This window comes from Conger conger, chromosome 7 (genome assembly GCF_963514075.1).
Source record: "Conger conger chromosome 7, fConCon1.1, whole genome shotgun sequence".
Taxonomy (NCBI): Eukaryota; Metazoa; Chordata; class Actinopteri; order Anguilliformes; family Congridae; genus Conger; species Conger conger.
This window is the reverse complement of record NC_083766.1, coordinates 37,665,346-37,683,757: the sequence shown is the minus strand read 5'-3', so window position 1 is coordinate 37,683,757 and position 18,412 is coordinate 37,665,346. Positions and strand designations below refer to the sequence as shown.

The following is an 18,412-nucleotide window of genomic DNA, read 5'->3' as shown; positions in this document are numbered from 1 at the left end:
TTAGCTCGCTAAACTGTTTTATGTATCGACGAGGCTAATTCTGCGCTGAGCGCTCGCCTATGCACTGAAAAGCCCCCAGCATTTCTCTCTCTCCAAAGCTGTTTGTGTGAGGGTTGTTAGTGCTGTCTTGCTGTTTTTGATTTTGTTAAGGGTGTAAGAGAAGGCTCATTGCTTTATATCCTCCACCTGCTGTCTTCTCTGCGACAGTGTGTCATTTGGGCTTGCCACATTCAGAGGGAGCCACTTTTGGCGGTGTGCGCCTTTGAGCCAATTCCAGAACTTTCCCCAGTCTGACAACAGCACTGATGATCTTGTTATCTCTCTCTCTCTCTCCCTCTCTCTCTGATTCTCTCACTCTGTCATGAGATTTGCATACATGAGCTGACTTGTACCTAAGGAAGACAAATTTAATTAACTTTAATTAAAGGTGTTATTGAATTCAAATTCTCTCTCTCTCTCTCTCTCTCTCTCACACACACACACACACACATACACACTCTCTCTCACTTATTTGCTCTCTTTCTCATTTGCCCTCTCTCTCTCTCTAACTCGCTCTCTCTAGCACATTTCCTCTCTAGATATGGCACTTCTGTTACACTCTGATATTTCTGTCAGGAAAGTGCTTCTCAGACAAATAGCCTGGCAGAAACAAACCTTCCTTCCCTGCCGGATAATGAGCAGCAGGGGCTAACATGGAGGACTCCTCAGGATGTGGCATACATACAGGCACTGGCACAGGGGAGAGGCAGGGAGAACACAGGAAGTGGAGGAGGGCTGTTTATGGCACCCTTTAGAAATGCAGCAGCCTAATCTATCATCCGGGGAGACATTGGAATTGCATACGTCCGGAGTGGAGTCGCCCATTTAAGGACAGGGAGGGTACGTAGCAGGACGTTTGGGGGTGTTTGTCTTGCTCCGCTGGTCGTCCTTTCTCCTGGAGAGGATCACACTCCTGGGCTGTCTGAAAGAGAGGAACGCATGCATACACGTACACACGTGTGCGTATGCAATACAGACAGGCGTGCATGCATATACATACACACTTGTGCATATACACGTGCGTACACATACAGACAGGTGAGAATATGCCTACACACATGCATGCATACAGTACACATACACACATGCTCATACACACAGGCACGTGTGCACACAAAAACATGTTGGGGAGGGCAAACTGAACTAAAATGCTTGTCACAGATCTTAAAAGCTTAATACTCAGAAATCAGTATCTAAGTATCTGTTAATGAGATTCTGAAATGAAGCTCATCAAATGGCACCATATCATGCAATAAAAAACCAGTACCAGTTTAGGTAAATGTTCAGAAATATTTGAGGAAAACCATCATCTTTCTTACAAATTTAATTAAGAAAACTCCACATGCACAGTTGTTCTGGAGAAAGTTAATCAGTCCCCAAATCACAGACTTACAAATAAACACCCTAAAGCAGAAAAATACCATCATCTCCTCTTTCAAAGATCCCAAAATAACTTAGTGATTTAAAAAGGAATTTTTGGGAAGCGAGTATTCTAAAAACCTTGGCACTCTCCTGTCTCCCTCTCCAGCCTTCGTGTTGAGCTGTGCGTTCCCTCACCGGCCCGCCTATGGGGACGTGTCGGTCACCAGCCTCCATGCCGGGGGAGAGGCCTTCTTCTACTGCCTCACCGGATACCAGCTGCATGGCCCCTCCAGCCTCACCTGCCGCAACGCCACCACGCCCTACTGGAGCGGCAAGGAGCCCCAGTGCTTAGGTAAGGGCCCCACATACACTCGTTTACGCATTCACACTCGTGTAAGCATTCACACACACACACACGCACATATACATACACACAAATGCATACATGTACACATGTACACACACGCACATGCGCACACAGACACAGAAACACACGCACATATACATACACACAAATGCATACATGTACGCATGCACACACACGCACATGCGCACACACACAGAAACACACGCACATATACATACACGCACATGTATACATGTATGCATTCACACACACACACACACACACACATATACATACACACACCTGCACACAAACACATACACACGCAAATGTACATTCACACACATGTACACACGCACATATGCATACACACATGTATACATATATGCATTCACACACACATGTACATACACACACATGCATGTATGCACACATGCACACACATGCACTCTCACTCTTACTCTCACACACACTCTCTCTCACACACACACACACGCATACAAACACACACACACACACACGTTTGTATGCAAACACACACATTCACACCCTGCCTGCACGAGTACAGAGGGAAATGTGAGGTAGCACTGCTCGCATTTATGCCAGTTGGATTTCAGCCAACTGAAGGCCTCCACTATTCAGTGGTGCCAAATTCTAATTGATTTCAATAATTACTAATGACTGCAGATGGCATAACTGCTGTAACACTTCCATTTTAATAGAGAAGGACTTTTTTCCCATGAGCTACTTATATGCGTGTACCGCAGTCCCCAATGGCAGAAACACACAGTGCTATCTCCCTGTGGGAGGACATCAGCCTCAGTAAACCCCTGTAACAGCTGTACAGGAAGGCGATGACTGGATTAGGTATTTTCAGGCAAAACTGCGGTAATTAAACCGGGCCCTAGTGAACTCTCATTCTTTCGCCTCCTTGTTTTCTCACAATTGAATCGGCGTTTAATCATCGATTTCGGCTTTTTACGGCGACAAAGACGGTGGCGGTTCACGGAGGGAGCGGAATCCTAAGCTGCTGAGGTGGGTTTTTCCGGAACCTGGGCGGGCGCGGGGGAGAGCGATCAATCGGCAAGGTGTTTCCTCGGCGCGGCCTAAGAGCTCGCGTCTCAATTTCACACACGCCGACGAGAAGCACGGAGACCCGCCTCCAATACCAAACAAGGCCCTCCCTCCCTCAACCTCCCCCCCCCTGCAGAAAGAGAAAAGCAATAAATGAGATTCAGGACCTTGTTTGCTTGTGCCATCGAATGACGCGTAGCGGGCTGCGAGACGCTGTCGTTGCCCGGGGCAGGGATGTACGTGCCGAGTGCCGGTCCGCCCGGGCTTACAGATGAGCGAGGTGAGCGTTAAAAGGGCGCGTCTGGCATACCGATGCTCTGTAGCCGGCGGGAGGCCGCGAGCAGGGCTGCCCGTGGCTGATTACCAGTCCAGAGTAAAGTGTTGCCAGGCCAGCCTATCTGTACGGCTGCATTAATGAAGCAGGGCCCGGCCGGCTTGCTTTAGCCCGCTCCTCCGACCCCCCGCTTTATCCCCGGCAGCTGTTCAGCACAGATAGCCCTTACTCTGCTGCGATCGATGGTGCGAATCCTGTCCCTCAATCCCATGGGTCTCAGAGTGCGGGCAGCACCCCCTATCTTCCTGTCCACCTTGTCTCTTTTGAACTCGGAGGAGAGAGGTTTGAGGGTCTTCCTCCTGCGCTGCGAAGCCTTGATTTACGAGCTGCGGTTTTTTGCGATGTCACGATGACCTTTCCCCCCCCCCCCCCCACATTCTTTTTCCGGTCTCTCGCTTTCTCTTCGACTCTTTAATTTCCTCTCGTTTCTCTCCGTTCTTTGTGCAACTCTTCCTCTCCCTCTCTCTTTGTCTCTCTCTCTCTCGCTCCCTCGTTCTTTGTCTCTCTCTCCCTATCGCCGCAGCCGCGTGCGGGGGAATGGTCAAGAACGCCACGGTGGGGCGCATCGTCTCTCCCGGTTTCCCTGGCAACTACAGCAACAACCTGACCTGCCACTGGGTGCTGGAGGCCCCTGAAGGACAGCGGCTGCACATCCACTTCGAGAAGGTGGCCCTGGCAGAGGACGACGACCGGTGAGCGAGGGACGGGCCAGACAGAAGGGTCGCAGAGGTTAAACCGGGCAGTCTGTGTGTAGACTGCCTCAAAAGGTCTCCCTGTGTTTGATACTCATTAAGCCTCTGACGCTCAAACACTTCTCACCTCGAGCTGTCGTGTCGCCTGCACACTCTGAGTCACCCAGCGGTCACACCTCGAACAGAGCGAGCCAAGTTCCCTCAGCTCCTACCTCTCACACGGAGGGATGAAATGAGGACGGAATATATCGCCTATACAGCATGTCTTTTAAAATAATTAACTGTAATCCTCCGTGCTAATGAACAGAGTGACACCAGCTCTAGAGTCACAGTTTAGTCTCATTTATAAAAGGCGACGCTGTGCTATCATGGGAAATAACTGATTACGAAGCACAATACTGCACGTCTAGACTTCCCGGGGCCTTGTCCTGTCTTGCATTCACTGCTTTGAGGTAAGGGACTGGTGATTTAATGAAAGTGTTGATTCAGTTTGATTTGTTTCAATGTGTCCAGGCTTCTCATAAAGGACGGGAACAACATTGACTCCCCGCCCGTCTACGACTCGTACGAGGTGGAGTACCTGCCCAACGAGGGCGTTGTCAGCACGGCCCGACACCTCTTCATCGAGTTCACCACCGATGGAGCTGGCACCTCCACCGGCGCCGCCGTCCGATACGAAGGTACTGCACTGCTGTGGGCCTCAGGCCTGGTCCCCCTGTTGGCGTGGTGCTCCTGTGGGCTTGGTCCCCCTGTTTGCATGGTGCTCCTGTGGGCTTGGTCCCCCTGTTTGCATGGTGCTCCTGTGGGCTTGGTCCCCCTGTTTGCATGGTGCTCCTGTGGGCCTGGTCCCCATGTTTGCATGGTGCTCCTGTGGGCCTCAGGCCTGGTCCCCCTGTTGGCATGGTGCTCCTGTGGGCCTGGTCCCCCTGTTGGCATGGTGCTCCTGTGGGCTTGGTCCCCATGTTTGCATGGTGCTCCTGTGGGCCTGGACCCCCTGTTGGTGTGGTGCTCCTGTGGGCTTGGTCCTCCTACCAGACCTGGGTCAAATACGTAACTGCTAAGTCAGGACTGCTGTTATCAAAGTTAGAATCTTCATTAACAATCTCAGGCGATACAGTATGTTTGGCGGTATGGCTCTGTTCTGAAAGTCCTCCCTGCCACCCACACAAGCTTTCATAAGACATAAGACAGGGCGGCAAGCTGCAAAACCCCGATAGACGGGCACATACAGAACAGATCCCCGGCACAGCACAGACTTATTTGTACAGATGACAGGTTGACAGCATATCTTTGGAAGAGGGAGGAAACCGGAGTACCCAGAGGAAACCCACGCAGACACATGGAGAACATGCAAACTCCACACAGAAAGGACCTTCTTGCCAATAAAGGGAGGAGCTGGGGTGGTGGAGGGGTTTTAGACCTTCAGTGAGCATAAGCGCAGAAGGAAGGTTTTCACTGGCAGCATGTGGCAGCTTGCATGCAAGAGGAAGCACCGATGAGTAAGGAGATGCCACGTGAAGAGACAGCCCGGATATGTGAATGGACTGTGACAGGCGAACATCACTAATCAACCGAGCCATCAGCTGATTCAGCCAGAGCAGCTTGACTCGTGGCCTATGCTACACTCCATTTCTGGATTCAAGTAACTTTCTGTGCTCGATTGATCTTGCCTGGTGCCATTAAGCCAACCAAGAGGACCACAAGTCAGGGTTTGCACTTTTTGATATTATAGGTTCCAAAATACTAGGCAAGCTCAGAAAAGAGTGGAAAAGTGGTTGAATCCGAAACAATTACGTATTTGACCCAGGTCTCCTACACAGTCCAGAAGAGTTTCCATCGCTTATGGTTTCATTCATGCTAGTAATCCAGTGTACAGGAAATCAGAGATATGTGTCAAACATGTTTAACCCTTCAATTCCCACTCCTCCTGCTTCCTTCATTTTGCTGGCCTGCATTTTACAATCCCAGGTTAACAATCTGCCTTTTACCTGTGAATGAAAGCAGTAGAATAATATCACATTTCAGTAACAGTGTCAATTAAAGCCTTTAAAATAATTCCACTTTTGTTTTTTGACAATTTATGCGAATGTTTTAATTGTGTTATTATTTTTGATTGAATTCCAATGCCTTTTAAAGTGTGGGGCTTTAATTACAGCATTCAGATGTTATTCTAATACAAGAAAATGCTGTTTGGCCCGGGGACAATAATTAGTCAGTTATTTTTTAATTGCAGTGAGAGTTTATTAGAATGATCTTTACCGCCGTAGCTGAATAATGCATGCGCAGTGGAATTGGTATGGCGGTGTGAGGTTAAAGTTGTCTGAACTCCCACTGTGCGTTTTTGACACGGCACTGCTTTGTTGAGGAGTGAAGTGCCTCTGGTGCTGCATTTCCAGACTAGAACACAAACGGGAGGTCCAATTCCTCCTCTTGACCTTGGCCTCCAAACCTTTCTCATACAACACGTTCCGACTGGCTTCAGTTCACACCAGGCAAATGAAACTCTATGCAAATTCTCCCCGGTATCTCACTGTTTTTTCCGGAGCAGACTCATTCATATTTATGCTCTCTTCCGTTTTAACATGTTTAGAATGTGCCCTGTGCTTTAAGTGACTGAAACTGGGCCAGACTGCCTGCACCTCAGAAACGCACAGGCCCAGCGCTACGTGTGCTAATGAGGAGTCGACAGTGTGCCAGGGTGACAGCTGGTTGCGTGTCACCCAGTTTAGCTATCTCGATGCGCAGCGCTATTAAGGTGACAGCGGTGCCAACTACAAAATAGAGAGGGAAATTTAAATTGAAAAAATGTCACTGTAGTGCAACACGTGAGTACATTCGGAGGTGCAAAAATATATGTAATAAATATATGTATTTATTCTGCAATAAACAGAGCGTGACAACACTAGATACACATAAGGGAGCGAGGGGCTGAAAAAACAAAAGCAACAGGCTGTGTGTGTGTTTGTATTGGAGAGATATTTGGAAATAGATTCAGCTAGCTCAACTCTGTTCTGTTGGGTTGTTGAATTATATGTGTCCCCGGGCCTAATGAGGCTCTAGTAAATAACTGGGAGGAAAAGTGTGTAGCGGCGGAACCTTCTAGTGACGCGAGTTGCTTCGCTTTCCCTCCAGCGTTCGCTCGGGGGAACTGCTACGAGCCCTTTGTGAAATACGGCAACTTCACCAGCAGCGACAGCACATATTCTGTGGGCACTGTGGTGGAGTTCACCTGTGACCCCGGTTACACCCTGGAGCAGGGCTCCGTCATCATCGAGTGCATGGACCCGGAGAACCCTCAGTGGAACGAGACGGAACCCGCCTGCAGAGGTGGGTACCAGCCTCCTGCGGCCTTACCGCCCTCCCTGTCTCTGAGGGACGTCTTGTGCCGTTCCAATGAATAAAGCGTTGTTCTAATCTGCAGTAGGGGGACTCAACTCTCAGCAACCAACCATGGTCAGGGGTGAAGGCCCCATTCAGTACAGTGTGGAATATTATATACATGAATATACATGTAAGGTTTTGCTGAGGACGGCCTATACCCTAGTGCAGTGGTTCTTAACCTGGGTTCAATCGAACCCCAGGGAGTTTGATAAAAGCACAGGTATATATTTTATTTTCCAATAAAATATATACCTATGTTTTGAAGAAATCATATTTTATTTTTCCAATTACGAAGGGTTCGGTGAATGCACTGATGAAGCTTGCAGGGTTCAGTACCTCCAATAAGGTTAAGAACCACTGCCCTACTGGCTAAGGTGGCCGAGCTGTTTGATGGGGACCGGGGAGGTTGGTGGTTCAAGCCCCAGTGTAGCCACAGTAAGATCAGTACAGCTGTTGGGCTCCATGAGCAAGGCCCATAACCTCTCATTGCTCCAGGGGGGATTGGCTCCTGTTAAGTCTATTGAACTAAATAACTGTAATATAATGTATTGCAGGCTTCTCATTGTTGCCTTGTTTGGTTGTTATGTTGTGCCTATTATGTTTCTCTGGGTAGGGGTATCTGCTAAGTAAGTAAATGTAAATGTTAGCAGTGGAAGAACAGAAGCGTACTGGTGAAGCTACACTAATGAAGAGCACAGTGCGTGCAGCCATATGACATTGTGCAGTGTGCTTCTGAATGCTTTGAAAAACTAAGCCATTCTCAAAAATCTAGCAATGTTGCAGGATCAAGGCTGTGCGGTGAGGGCTTGTTTTATTTCTCTTCCTAAAAAGAGCTGAGCTCCTTTTTATGTCTGTTTATGATCAATGTCTTAACATGCTTTTCTTTCTTGCTGTCTTAAGTATTGTTATTTTCCTGCCGTCAAGGTATAATTCTCCAGATATTTCCACATTGGCTTCAAGGCTTTTTCATTCTATTCCCCATGCAAAATTTCCAGTGTTTACTTCTATGTCCTGTATAGCTGTAAATAATGCTGCGGAAAAATGACTACTTTATTCGTCTTTCTTCCATAGTTTCTTCCGGTGATGAGCCTAATTATGCTGCAATAAGCCAGTTTCATCAGCTTCACTCTGATCCAAGTGTTTTTCTTTACTTGTAGCACAGTATATGACTGCAGGGGCCAGGATAACTGCAGCTCTGAGGGACATAAAACAGGTTTTCCCCTGTTGCGCTGAGCCAGACAGTCCATGGCCAGGGAACCCAGCGTGCAGTAAACTTATATTTTAGCGCAGGCTGCTAAGCAGACCCCAGCCTTATCACTCCCTGCTCTTGAGCGGATTTCAGAGCTCCACAATGAAGTTGGGATCGAAGGGATTAACGTTTTTTTAGCAACTCACTTCAGCCGAGGGCTGGGTCAGCCGTTTCTGCATTAAAAAGAAAAATGGTGATGCTGAAAAGGCCTATCCTTCTGCCACCGGGAGCGATGAGAAAAATGCGAAGGCATTACGAGCGTGAATACATTACTTAACGGCGTCGATGTCCGTGCAAGTGATTTTTAGGCCCGCAAATTTGATACGATTGGGCGCGTTCTCTCCGGTGCGCGAGGAAATGGATAAGTGTTTGATAACCCTTAGGATAACCAGCGTAGCCCTTCCTCCGGCAAGAATGATGCAGTTTGAGTGAGACAGAAAGGGGCATTCTCCACGCCTGCGCTGGTGCCTGTGTGAAAGTGTGTGTCATACTCCATGCTTCAGGTGGAAAAAAATAAGTGCCGGTACTGTGAGCAAAACCTTGAAGTCCCAGAACAACGTACTGATCCGTTCCAACCTGCTTCAGGCGCTGGTACTACCACCGACTTTTACTGGGGAGAGATTATGGTCGGACTAGGGGAGAAAGGACTACTGGGAGCTTAAAATAAGAAAAGGTCACGGAACTCCAAAGAGCAAAACATACTGTAAAAGTGGCAGGACTGTGTACCAGTGAGCACTAGCTGACTTCAATACACTGGTCATACTGTTCAGTCGAGAGTCGCTTTTCGAGTTTCGCTTTAACCTCCGTGTGTCTCTGTGCTTCAGCCGTCTGCAGTGGAGAGATCACAGACTCGGCGGGAGTGATCCTGTCCCCCAACTGGCCCGAGGCCTACGACAAAGGGCAGGACTGCATCTGGGGCGTGCACGTGGAGGAGGACAAGAGAATCATGCTGGACATCCAAGTGTGAGTGCCTGCTTTTTTTGGCAGCAGAAGCAGCAGTATAAGCGCTAGTGGTGTTTAGCGGTGAGGTTTCAATAGGAAGCTTTGAAAAGGGGTCCTTTCTTCCGTGGAATTAATGCGGCCATCAAACGCGGGTCGGGCGAGACGGAGTCTGTTTGAAGTCGGGAGCGGCCAGCGAGCCGTCGACAGAAGCCTCTCTGCGGTGTAGTTTTCCGTAGGCTCGGCCTGTCTGGGGGCACGTAGCCGCCGCTGTGGGTGAGCTCTGTACATGCCAGGCGGGAGGGAAAACCCCCTTCTCTGAGGTTGCCGTTTGGGATGAAACACGCTCCTTTTCATGCGCCCCACGTGGACCGCACGTTCCCGTATGTTCTCGGGTGACCAGTTTTCCCAGAAAGCCCCTCTGGCTCTCCTAAAGATGGTGTCTTTGAAATGGAGATGTGCTGGCAGTGCCACTGCATACAGACCTGTGGCTGTATTAATTCTGCATGAAATGTATGCTCTCCCGACAATGTACTAAATCCTGGGCCACTCACTTGGCTCTATATACGATCATAAAAAGGGGTTCTTTGGTTTGTCGCCATAGAGCAGGGGTCACCAACCCTGTTCCTGCAGATCTACTGACCTGTTGGTTTTCACCCCAACCTCAGCAATGGACACCTCATTCAACAGCTAAAGATCCTGTTGAGCTGCCAATTAGTAGAATCAGGCAGGCCAAATTTGGGTTGCAATGAAAACCTACAGGACAGTAGATCTCCAGGAACAGGGTTGGTGTCCATTGCTATAGAGGAATCTTTTTAGTTCTTTATGGAGCTCTCTATCATAGACGTGAAGTGTGAAAGCTCCCAGACCCCAGACCAACCATTTTGCCTGACAAAGAACCCTTGAACTCGATACTAGATGGGTTTCTTCTATGGAATGACGGTGTTCCTTTTGGAAGCATTTTTTTCAGAGAGTCTAGCTATCGGGCTCATTTTATTCACAGTGTGAGCGGCCTGGCGAACCGAAGCTTAGGCCAGTTGTGTCTGTATGCACATTCACGCACTGATACCGTGACCCATACGATTTGTGCCACGATACATTGTGTGCGCCGTAAGTGTGTGTTACAAGTACCGGTATGTGTGTATGTGACTGCATTTGTATGAACGTGCATGTGTATGTGTCTACTACATGTGCTTGCATGTGTATATTGTAGAGTCATCTGTGTTGGAATCACATCACTTTTTATACATAGTACCCCCATTTTAGGGAGCCAAACACTTGGCTTCTCAGCTGTTTCTGATTCGTTATCTGTATTCAGTCACTTCCTTAGTGCAGGTATATGATAACTTACAGTTTTCTTCGAGTTACGAGGTGCCAATGAAGGAAGTCATTACGAGGCTGAGAAAAAGATAGACCAGACTACAGGCTTACCGAAACAAACTGTTTTTGAACATTATTAAGAAGAAAGAGAGCACTGGCATATGCCTGGGATCATTGCCTTGCTGTGGGATGAAGCACCATCCAATGAGTTTGGAGGCATGTCATTGAACTTCTGTACACACTGTATAAAATTGTATATCTAAGAGTTGCAGCAGTTTGTTTGCAGTTTGTCTGCTCAGTGAAGGCCTGGATGAGATCTGAGTGCTAGCCTGTTGTGGTGATGCAAGCACGTAGCGCCGTGGTGGTCTGTGCTATTTTTGACCTTTGCTCTGACCTTCTCTCTGAGAACTGCACCATCACATCCTCAAACCTGAGCTGAGAAAAGAGCAGAAATGGGAATGTTTTTTCACCTCCCGGTATGGCAGTACTGAAAAGCTCTGCCAGGTCACAGAAAACACAGCACACTTTATCTACAAACTGAATCCATGTCAAACAGAGAATGTTTGTGGAGCTCATAGCTCTGTCTCACACAAAAAGGAGGAAGGTAGATGACTTTGAGCATGAATGGGGTGCGTTAAGTGCCGGCATGTGGATTTTAAAAACACCCTGAAAATTGCTTTGTCCATAGATTATTCACACCCGTATAATTTGTGCTGAGCAGGGGAAACACATACACTCACTGTCACCCAGGGACACTCATTTTATTTGGAACACCTGTACACCTACTTATTCATGCGATTATCTAATTAGCCAATCGTGTGGCAGCAGTGCAATGCATAAGATCATGCAGATATGGGTCAGGAGCTTCAGTTAATGTTCACATCAACCATCAGAATGTGGAAAAAATGTGATCTCAGTGATTTTGACTATGGTATGATTGTCAGACGGGCGGTTTGAGTGTTTTTGTAACTGCTGGTCTCCTGGGATTTTCTTGCACAACAGTATCTAGAGTTTACTCAGAATGGTGAGAAAGCAAAAAAGATCCAAAAAGAAGTGGGTGGCAGTTCTGTGGACAAAAATGCCTTGTCGATGGAGAAGGGCGAGACTGGTGAGAGTAACACAAATAAGCACCCATTACAACAGTGGTATGCAGAAGAGCATCTCTGAACACACACATCAAACCTCAAAGTGGATAGGCTACAGCAGCACAAAAACTGAATAACTCTAATAAATCTAAAAGCTCACTGAGTGTATGCTTGCGGATTGGTGCACCATGTTACCATATAGAGCAGGAAGCCATACTGTGTCAGCTTCTGATGAATCATTGAAGCATTCTGTGATTTAGCTTTTTTGTTTTTGTTGTTTTTATCAGTTCATGAGATGCCAGTAAGTTGTAAGGTGTCCATTTTGTATGGCAGAAGAAGCTCTCGCAGTAATGGGTCTTCTTTGAAATGCTTAGGCATTAGAGACAGTGCTGGGACAGGGGCACACACTCCACCAGCTCGGTGTCACCAGAGGATGCTAAGCTTTGAAAATGTTTGTGCGTACACAAACATTTGAGTATAACACGGTCAATGTCACCTGACTCGAGAAATTAATGATTATTTGCAGCCACATGGCTCAAAAAAGCTAGGGAGCTTTTCAAAGTCTCGAAGGCTTTGAGGAAGAACTGGTGCCCACAGTCTGAAAAGCCTGAGGCCTAACGAGGAGAGATACAGCGTGCCGGAGTATTCTCTTTTAATCTGCCAAACTTTCTCCTCCGAGCCCCTGTTTTTCAATAATTACCAGGTTGTGCAAACCTTTGCCCCTTTTTCAATGTTAGATGTGGAAACCGTGAGCCCCGCCTGAAATATTAAACTCATGTCTCGGGCTTGCTCATCTCTCCTATTCATCTGCAAATCAAAACAGGGCCAAAACCTTGCAAGCTTTCAAGCTTCTGTTCAGCCTATCGGCTGCCTCCGTCTCGGGCATCTTATCTCCCACTTAGACGATAAGATGATCAAAGGCGAAACGAGCGAGCACGCGGGTTGAAGTGTTTGTAATTAAGCGAGATTCAGGCAGATGGGATTGTCAAGGCTGTGGCTGGGTCAGCCTGGCTCAGCTCGAGCTGCCGTATGAAGCCGGCCGCCATCTCTCCTATCTAAAGTAGCGGGTTTGTCAAACGGCAGATGGAGCATTATGGGCGAGGCACGTGGGATGAGACGTGCAGATGGAGGGGGAAACGACTGGGGACGGAACCTGGCGTACGCGGCGCAGCGTGATGAAACGCAGCGGATCCATCACGCTCTTTATTAGCGTCGCCTCGGCCCCGCTTCCCATTACCGCCCTGGGAAAATGAGCGGTGGCTTTACAATAGTCAGGGAGGTGGAGATACAGTAAGTGACGGATAAGTGGCCTAGAGCCAGGGTTGATCTCAGCCCCGGTGTAAAATCCAGCTACGAGCGGCTTGAAATACCGGCTACCGGCTGTTTCGAAACATGGCTCGAGCCGGTTAAACCGTGTTGAGTATTGAGCTGCTCTTACTGGTCAACCAGCTACCAGCTGTTTGAGAACCTGGCTTGAGCTGTTTTTTTTTCAGCAGGGAGTAATTGTTTTGGATTCCAATACTGTTCTACGCTTTACTGAGCTTGTCTGGTGTAATGGAACCTATGAAATAAAAAAGTCCAATCCTCGCCTTCTGGCTCAACTGCACCATGCAAGATCACTCAAGCACAGAAAAGTGTTTGACTCCAAAACAATTACATATTTGACCTGGGCCTGGATGATTAGTTTTCCGGACCATAGGTGGACCATAGGTCTTAAGGACCAAGGCGCCTTAAGGTGGTGGGGGGTGGGGGTGGGAAGAGCTCTGTCTGACCCTCAAAAAATATTTGAACATAAGATTTCCTGGGCTGGTGGGGCACAATGTGAAATCTTTTCACGGGGCCTAAAACCCCTGGTGGGGCCTCTGCCTGTTTGGCAAGGACAGTAGGAAGCTCCTCGCTTTTTGTAGTATTCCTTAGCAGGCTCGGTCAGTCCCACCTGATCATCTCTGATGTGTGGTGAGCTATCTGGCACAAAAGCATCTGCTGGACATCAATGCTACACACCGGTGGTTAGGGGGGTAGCTTCCCACTTCCCACTTCCCACTGCTTTCAGATCATGAAAGACATACAAGTGCAGTCCGTTCTCTAACCTCAGCTCCTCAGTGCACGCTCGAGTGCCTCCACACTTATCCCAGCTCCTCACACTACAGCGTCTCATCTCTAACCTGAGAAGGAGAAGACCCCCCCCCCCCCTCCACACACACCCCCTCCCAAGAGTCCTCCCCGCTGGTCCGCCAGCCCACGCGCTCCTGGGGGGCCGTGACTCAGGCCTCCCCGTGCGGAACGAGACGAGCGGGAGCTCTCTCTCCGCGGTAATGAGAACGCTCTCACTCCCCCATAACCATTCATCAGCATACCCACGCTCAAAATTACAAGGGAACACGGCGCATAATGACGGCTGATTAATTCGTTTAGCACGGAACCGGAGGGCCCGACTCCCTCTCATTACCCCGCGGCGCGGCCGCCTGGCGCGCAGGCAGGAGGGTGGTGGGTGACAGGTGACAGTCGGCGCACCTGCGCGAGGGCCCGGCCTCGCCCGTTCCCGGCAGCCGCGCTCCGCACCTGGATTCCGCGCGGCTAGCTGAACCGGCTCCGCCAGACGCACCCGGCCGCTCCTACGCCGAACGTTTCGCCGTGTCCTGTGTGCCAAAACTGCCGTAGTGACAAGGGAGAAGTTTATGGTTGAAGTCAAGGAAAAGAGAGTCATAAATACACACATTCCCTATCAGTAAATAGAGGAAATTGCGTCGGTCGGGTGTCCTGGATGATGGAGCCCTCTTGTGGAAGACATTTGAATTGCAGGATGACAATGGCAGCTGAGGTCAGGGATGCAAAAAGGTGTTCCTGGATGCTGGTAGTACTGCTGTTTTTCTTTTCTACCTGATAGTTAATCGATTAATTGATGCCACTGAATAGCCAGAGATTTAACTCACCTGCTGTCCCTGGTTTAAATCAGTCCAGTGTGCAGGAGAAGATTAAAAACCAGCAATACAGCTGGTCTCCAGGGCCAGATTTCAGTGTCCCTGGCTAAGGTTATGTGGCAGGGAAACCTTTATGTTGTGCTAGAGGCAGTACTAATGTTGAGTATCATTTTTAAAATCATTATTATTATAATGGCAAAAACTTAGTTGCAAATGTTGAATCTTAAACCACTTATTATCATGTCTACACACGTCTTCTCCTTGAAGTGCTGCTGCCAGTTAAGGTGACGGTGAGGGATGTCACCATACTGATCAAAAAAGACACGTGACTGTGTGATACTCAGCCAAAGATCAATGCTGTAGAACAGTCCGGAACATTGTTGGAGCAGAGGAAGGGAAACGGGACACGGAATAGGAACGGTGCAGTTCCAGAAAATGGTAATGTGGCATCTTGTGAACCAGGGCACATACGGCCATCTGAAAACTCAAAATGCTGTCTTTGTCATTGTTGACATTTGTCATTGTCTGGGAAAGTGTGGACTTCCGCCGTGCGTTCTGTAGTACGGGAGAGGTTGGCGGCACATACAGATTCTGTCCGAGCCCCCGCGTTTCTGTATTCTGAGACCTCCGCAGAGCCGTTTTGGCCTGGAGGTGGAGGGTGAGCTCCTAGCACCCTGCAGCAGGCTGCACTCCAGGCCATGGAGGAGGCATGGAGAGGTGCTACTGGGCAACAGCCTGAGGACAATGCTTTATATTTGTGTTATTTCATGTAGAGTATCATGTCTCATGTTCAGATTTCAGGCTATGCGCAATACCCAATTTACATGGTAAATGGACTGCATTTATATAGTGATTTTATCCGACTTATTGGTCTTCAGCTGCTGTAGCCTATCAACTTAGAGCCTATCTACGCGTTGTGTGTTCAGAGATGCCATTCTCTACAAAATGTAGAGACTAGTGTGTGTGTGAAAATCCCAGGAGATCAGCAGTTACAGAAATACTCAAACCAGTCTGTCTGGCACCAACAATCATGCCACGGTCAAAATCACTGGGATCACATTTTTTCTGATGGTTGATGTGAACATTAACTGAAGCCTGTGACCTGTATCTATTGTATTGCACTGCTGCCACACGATTGGCTGATTAGATAATCACATGAATAAGTAGGTGTACTTGTGTTCCTAATAAAGTGTATATTGAGTATATTGTTGTGGAAATTCTCTTTTTTATATTAAACTTTCTTATTTATTGTCGTGTGTCTTTGTTTTTGTATTTTGTAAGGCATTGGTGGAAACTGTTCTGGAGTCAAATTCCTCATGAGCACACTTGGCCAATAAAGATGATTCTGATTCGAGTACACTATTTGGTGATTTCTTTGTGTTGTTTCAATGGTTAAAGCAAATATTTAAAACTTTGTTTGTTCTGCAATTATAGTTTTCTTTGTGATTTATTTGTCACATTTAGTTTGATGAGTTTCCGTTTGCACTGCTTGATACAGGCGTGACTAGTTTGTATCTTTTGTTGAGTTTTGAGTCTTGAAGTGATTTGTGAAAAATGCTTTGTCGAATCAAGGCATTTGTTCAAAAATGAAATAAAAAGAATGAATCATTTTGTTGCTTGAGTGACATAGAATAGTAAATATGACTTAGTCATCCTAAGCATTCTTTTATTCTACATGAGTCAGATGAAAAGTCACTGTAATTACTATAGCCAAGATTTTAAAAATACACTCACTTTCTATTCACAGTTTGGAGCAAGCACCGAAAGTAAAACATTTGTGAAGAAATACAAATCACTTAAATGTACTTGTAAGTAAGGTTAATGTAGTCAGAGTAAAAAGCGCTGTGTTGGTTTTAATGCAGTAGTGATCCCTGTGTTTATACAAAGCCAAACCTAAACAAATTCAGGCAGAGCCTAGAGTGGGCTCTGGTCCCTCAAGAGCAATGGCTGCACTCGCTCTCGTGGACATTTTCGGGCAGCGGACCTGAATACCTGCCAGGGTGGGTGTCAACGCTGGCTTGAGAGGGGAGCAGAAATTAGCAGGATGTATTATTGATTACGTTTTTCATCTCTCTTTTTGACCAGGCAATCAGCCAAAGCCCCGGGGCTCTTTTTTATATAACCAATACCCACCTTTCTAATTAAAAAGAGAAACAGACAAACAAGAAAACCTCATTTCAATGAATTGTTTTGGATAACTCCTTCCCATTAGTGCCCCCGGAGCGACGGGCGCACGGTCCAGAGGAGATTCAATTCGCCGCCGGGCTCGGTGACGCCTTCGGAAAGCTAACGGGGACGGGGAGTCGCTGGGGCCTGACGACTCCCGTTAGAGCCCAGTCACTCACAGGCGGAGGTGCTGCCACACCAAACAGCAGCCGAAAGCCGGCAGCCGAAAACCAGCCCGCAATCAAGTCAAAGTCAACTCCACAGACAGCTCCTATAATGTGGAAAAAGTGAGGAGTTTCCTGCTGTCCTGGCCACATTTCTAAACAGGCAGGGGCACCACCAGGGATTCTAGGCCCTATGAGAAGATCACACATTGTGCTCCACCACCCCAGAAAATCTGTATAGATTTGGGGGTTCCTGTCAGTCAGGGCCTGTGGAATCACCTTACAGCAACCCTGCAAACAGGCCCTTATGATCTGGCCACCTAATCAACCAGACCTTGGTAAAACACGTAATTGTTTTGGATCCGAATACGTTTCTGTTCTCAATCAATCTTGCCTGGTGCAACTGAGGCAGCCAAAATGTCCAAAAGGTAGGGTTTGCACTTTCTGAGAGGTTCCAGTACATCAGACAAGCTCAGTAAAGGATATAAAAGTATTTGAATCCAAAAAATGATCTTATTTCACCCAGCTCTGATATACACGCAACATCCTGCATTTTCATAGGCATTTGAACACTTGCATTTAAAGGGTCAGAAAACAGAGGGTGGGGGTGGGGGGGAATTCCCGTCCATTCGGGCAACTTATTTCATCCCAGTCAAACAGCGTCACAATTTAAGCAACTAATTAAGACTTGGGCTGAGCACCTCGCAGGCTCGGCTGTTTAAAGACGGGAGCCGCGGTCCTCCGGCACCAGGCTGCGGTGGGGATAGGCCGGCCCTGATCCACCGCCCCTCTGTTATGATACGGCGTATCTGTATCTGAGAGAGGCGCTCCCACACAGCGTGTGATCGGCGCTCAAAGCCGGGAACATGTGGAAAACAAGATTACGGCAGCTTGGAGGTGGCCTCGCTCCTGGGCACCATGCCTATTATTGGCATTTATGGAGTGTGTGAAAGCGCCGGGCGTGCTGTGCAGATTTGTACCCAGGCTTTCTCTCCCAGTAAGAGGGTGAAATGAAGTTGCCCGGGTCCCTGTTTCATTTGTTAGGCTTCTTGTTTCACGCTTTCCCGAGCAGCTGTTTCTGCATGTTTTTCACAGGGGGGGAAAGCGCTGCGACTGCAGCTCGGTCTCTAAAAGCATTCTCAATTACTCTGCTTCTCCTGAGAGAGCGGTGTGTATGTGAGTGAGTGTGTGTGTGTGTGTGTGTGTGTTTGAGTGAGTGAGTGAGTGAGTGAGTGAGTGTATGTGTGTATGTGTGTGTGAGTCTGTCTGTGTGTGTGTGTGTGTGTGTGTGTATGTGTATGTGTATGTGTATGTGTGTGTGTGTGTGAGTCTGTGTGTGT

General features: G+C 48.0%; 1 protein-coding gene across 5 annotated transcripts in view; it reads left to right on the top strand.

The window, feature by feature from the left end:
* The window catches only part of LOC133134107 (seizure protein 6 homolog), a 238,122-nt gene that overhangs the window by 192,923 nt on the left and 26,787 nt on the right, over positions 1-18,412 (top strand). For all 5 annotated transcript variants that reach the window (XM_061250533.1, XM_061250531.1, XM_061250534.1 and 2 more), the window contains exons 5-9: positions 1,568-1,753; positions 3,679-3,847; positions 4,361-4,527; positions 6,980-7,174; positions 9,302-9,440. In XM_061250533.1, the coding sequence (XP_061106517.1) occupies positions 1,568-1,753; positions 3,679-3,847; positions 4,361-4,527; positions 6,980-7,174; positions 9,302-9,440 (856 nt within the window). The remainder of the gene's footprint in view (positions 1-1,567; positions 1,754-3,678; positions 3,848-4,360; positions 4,528-6,979; positions 7,175-9,301; positions 9,441-18,412) is intronic.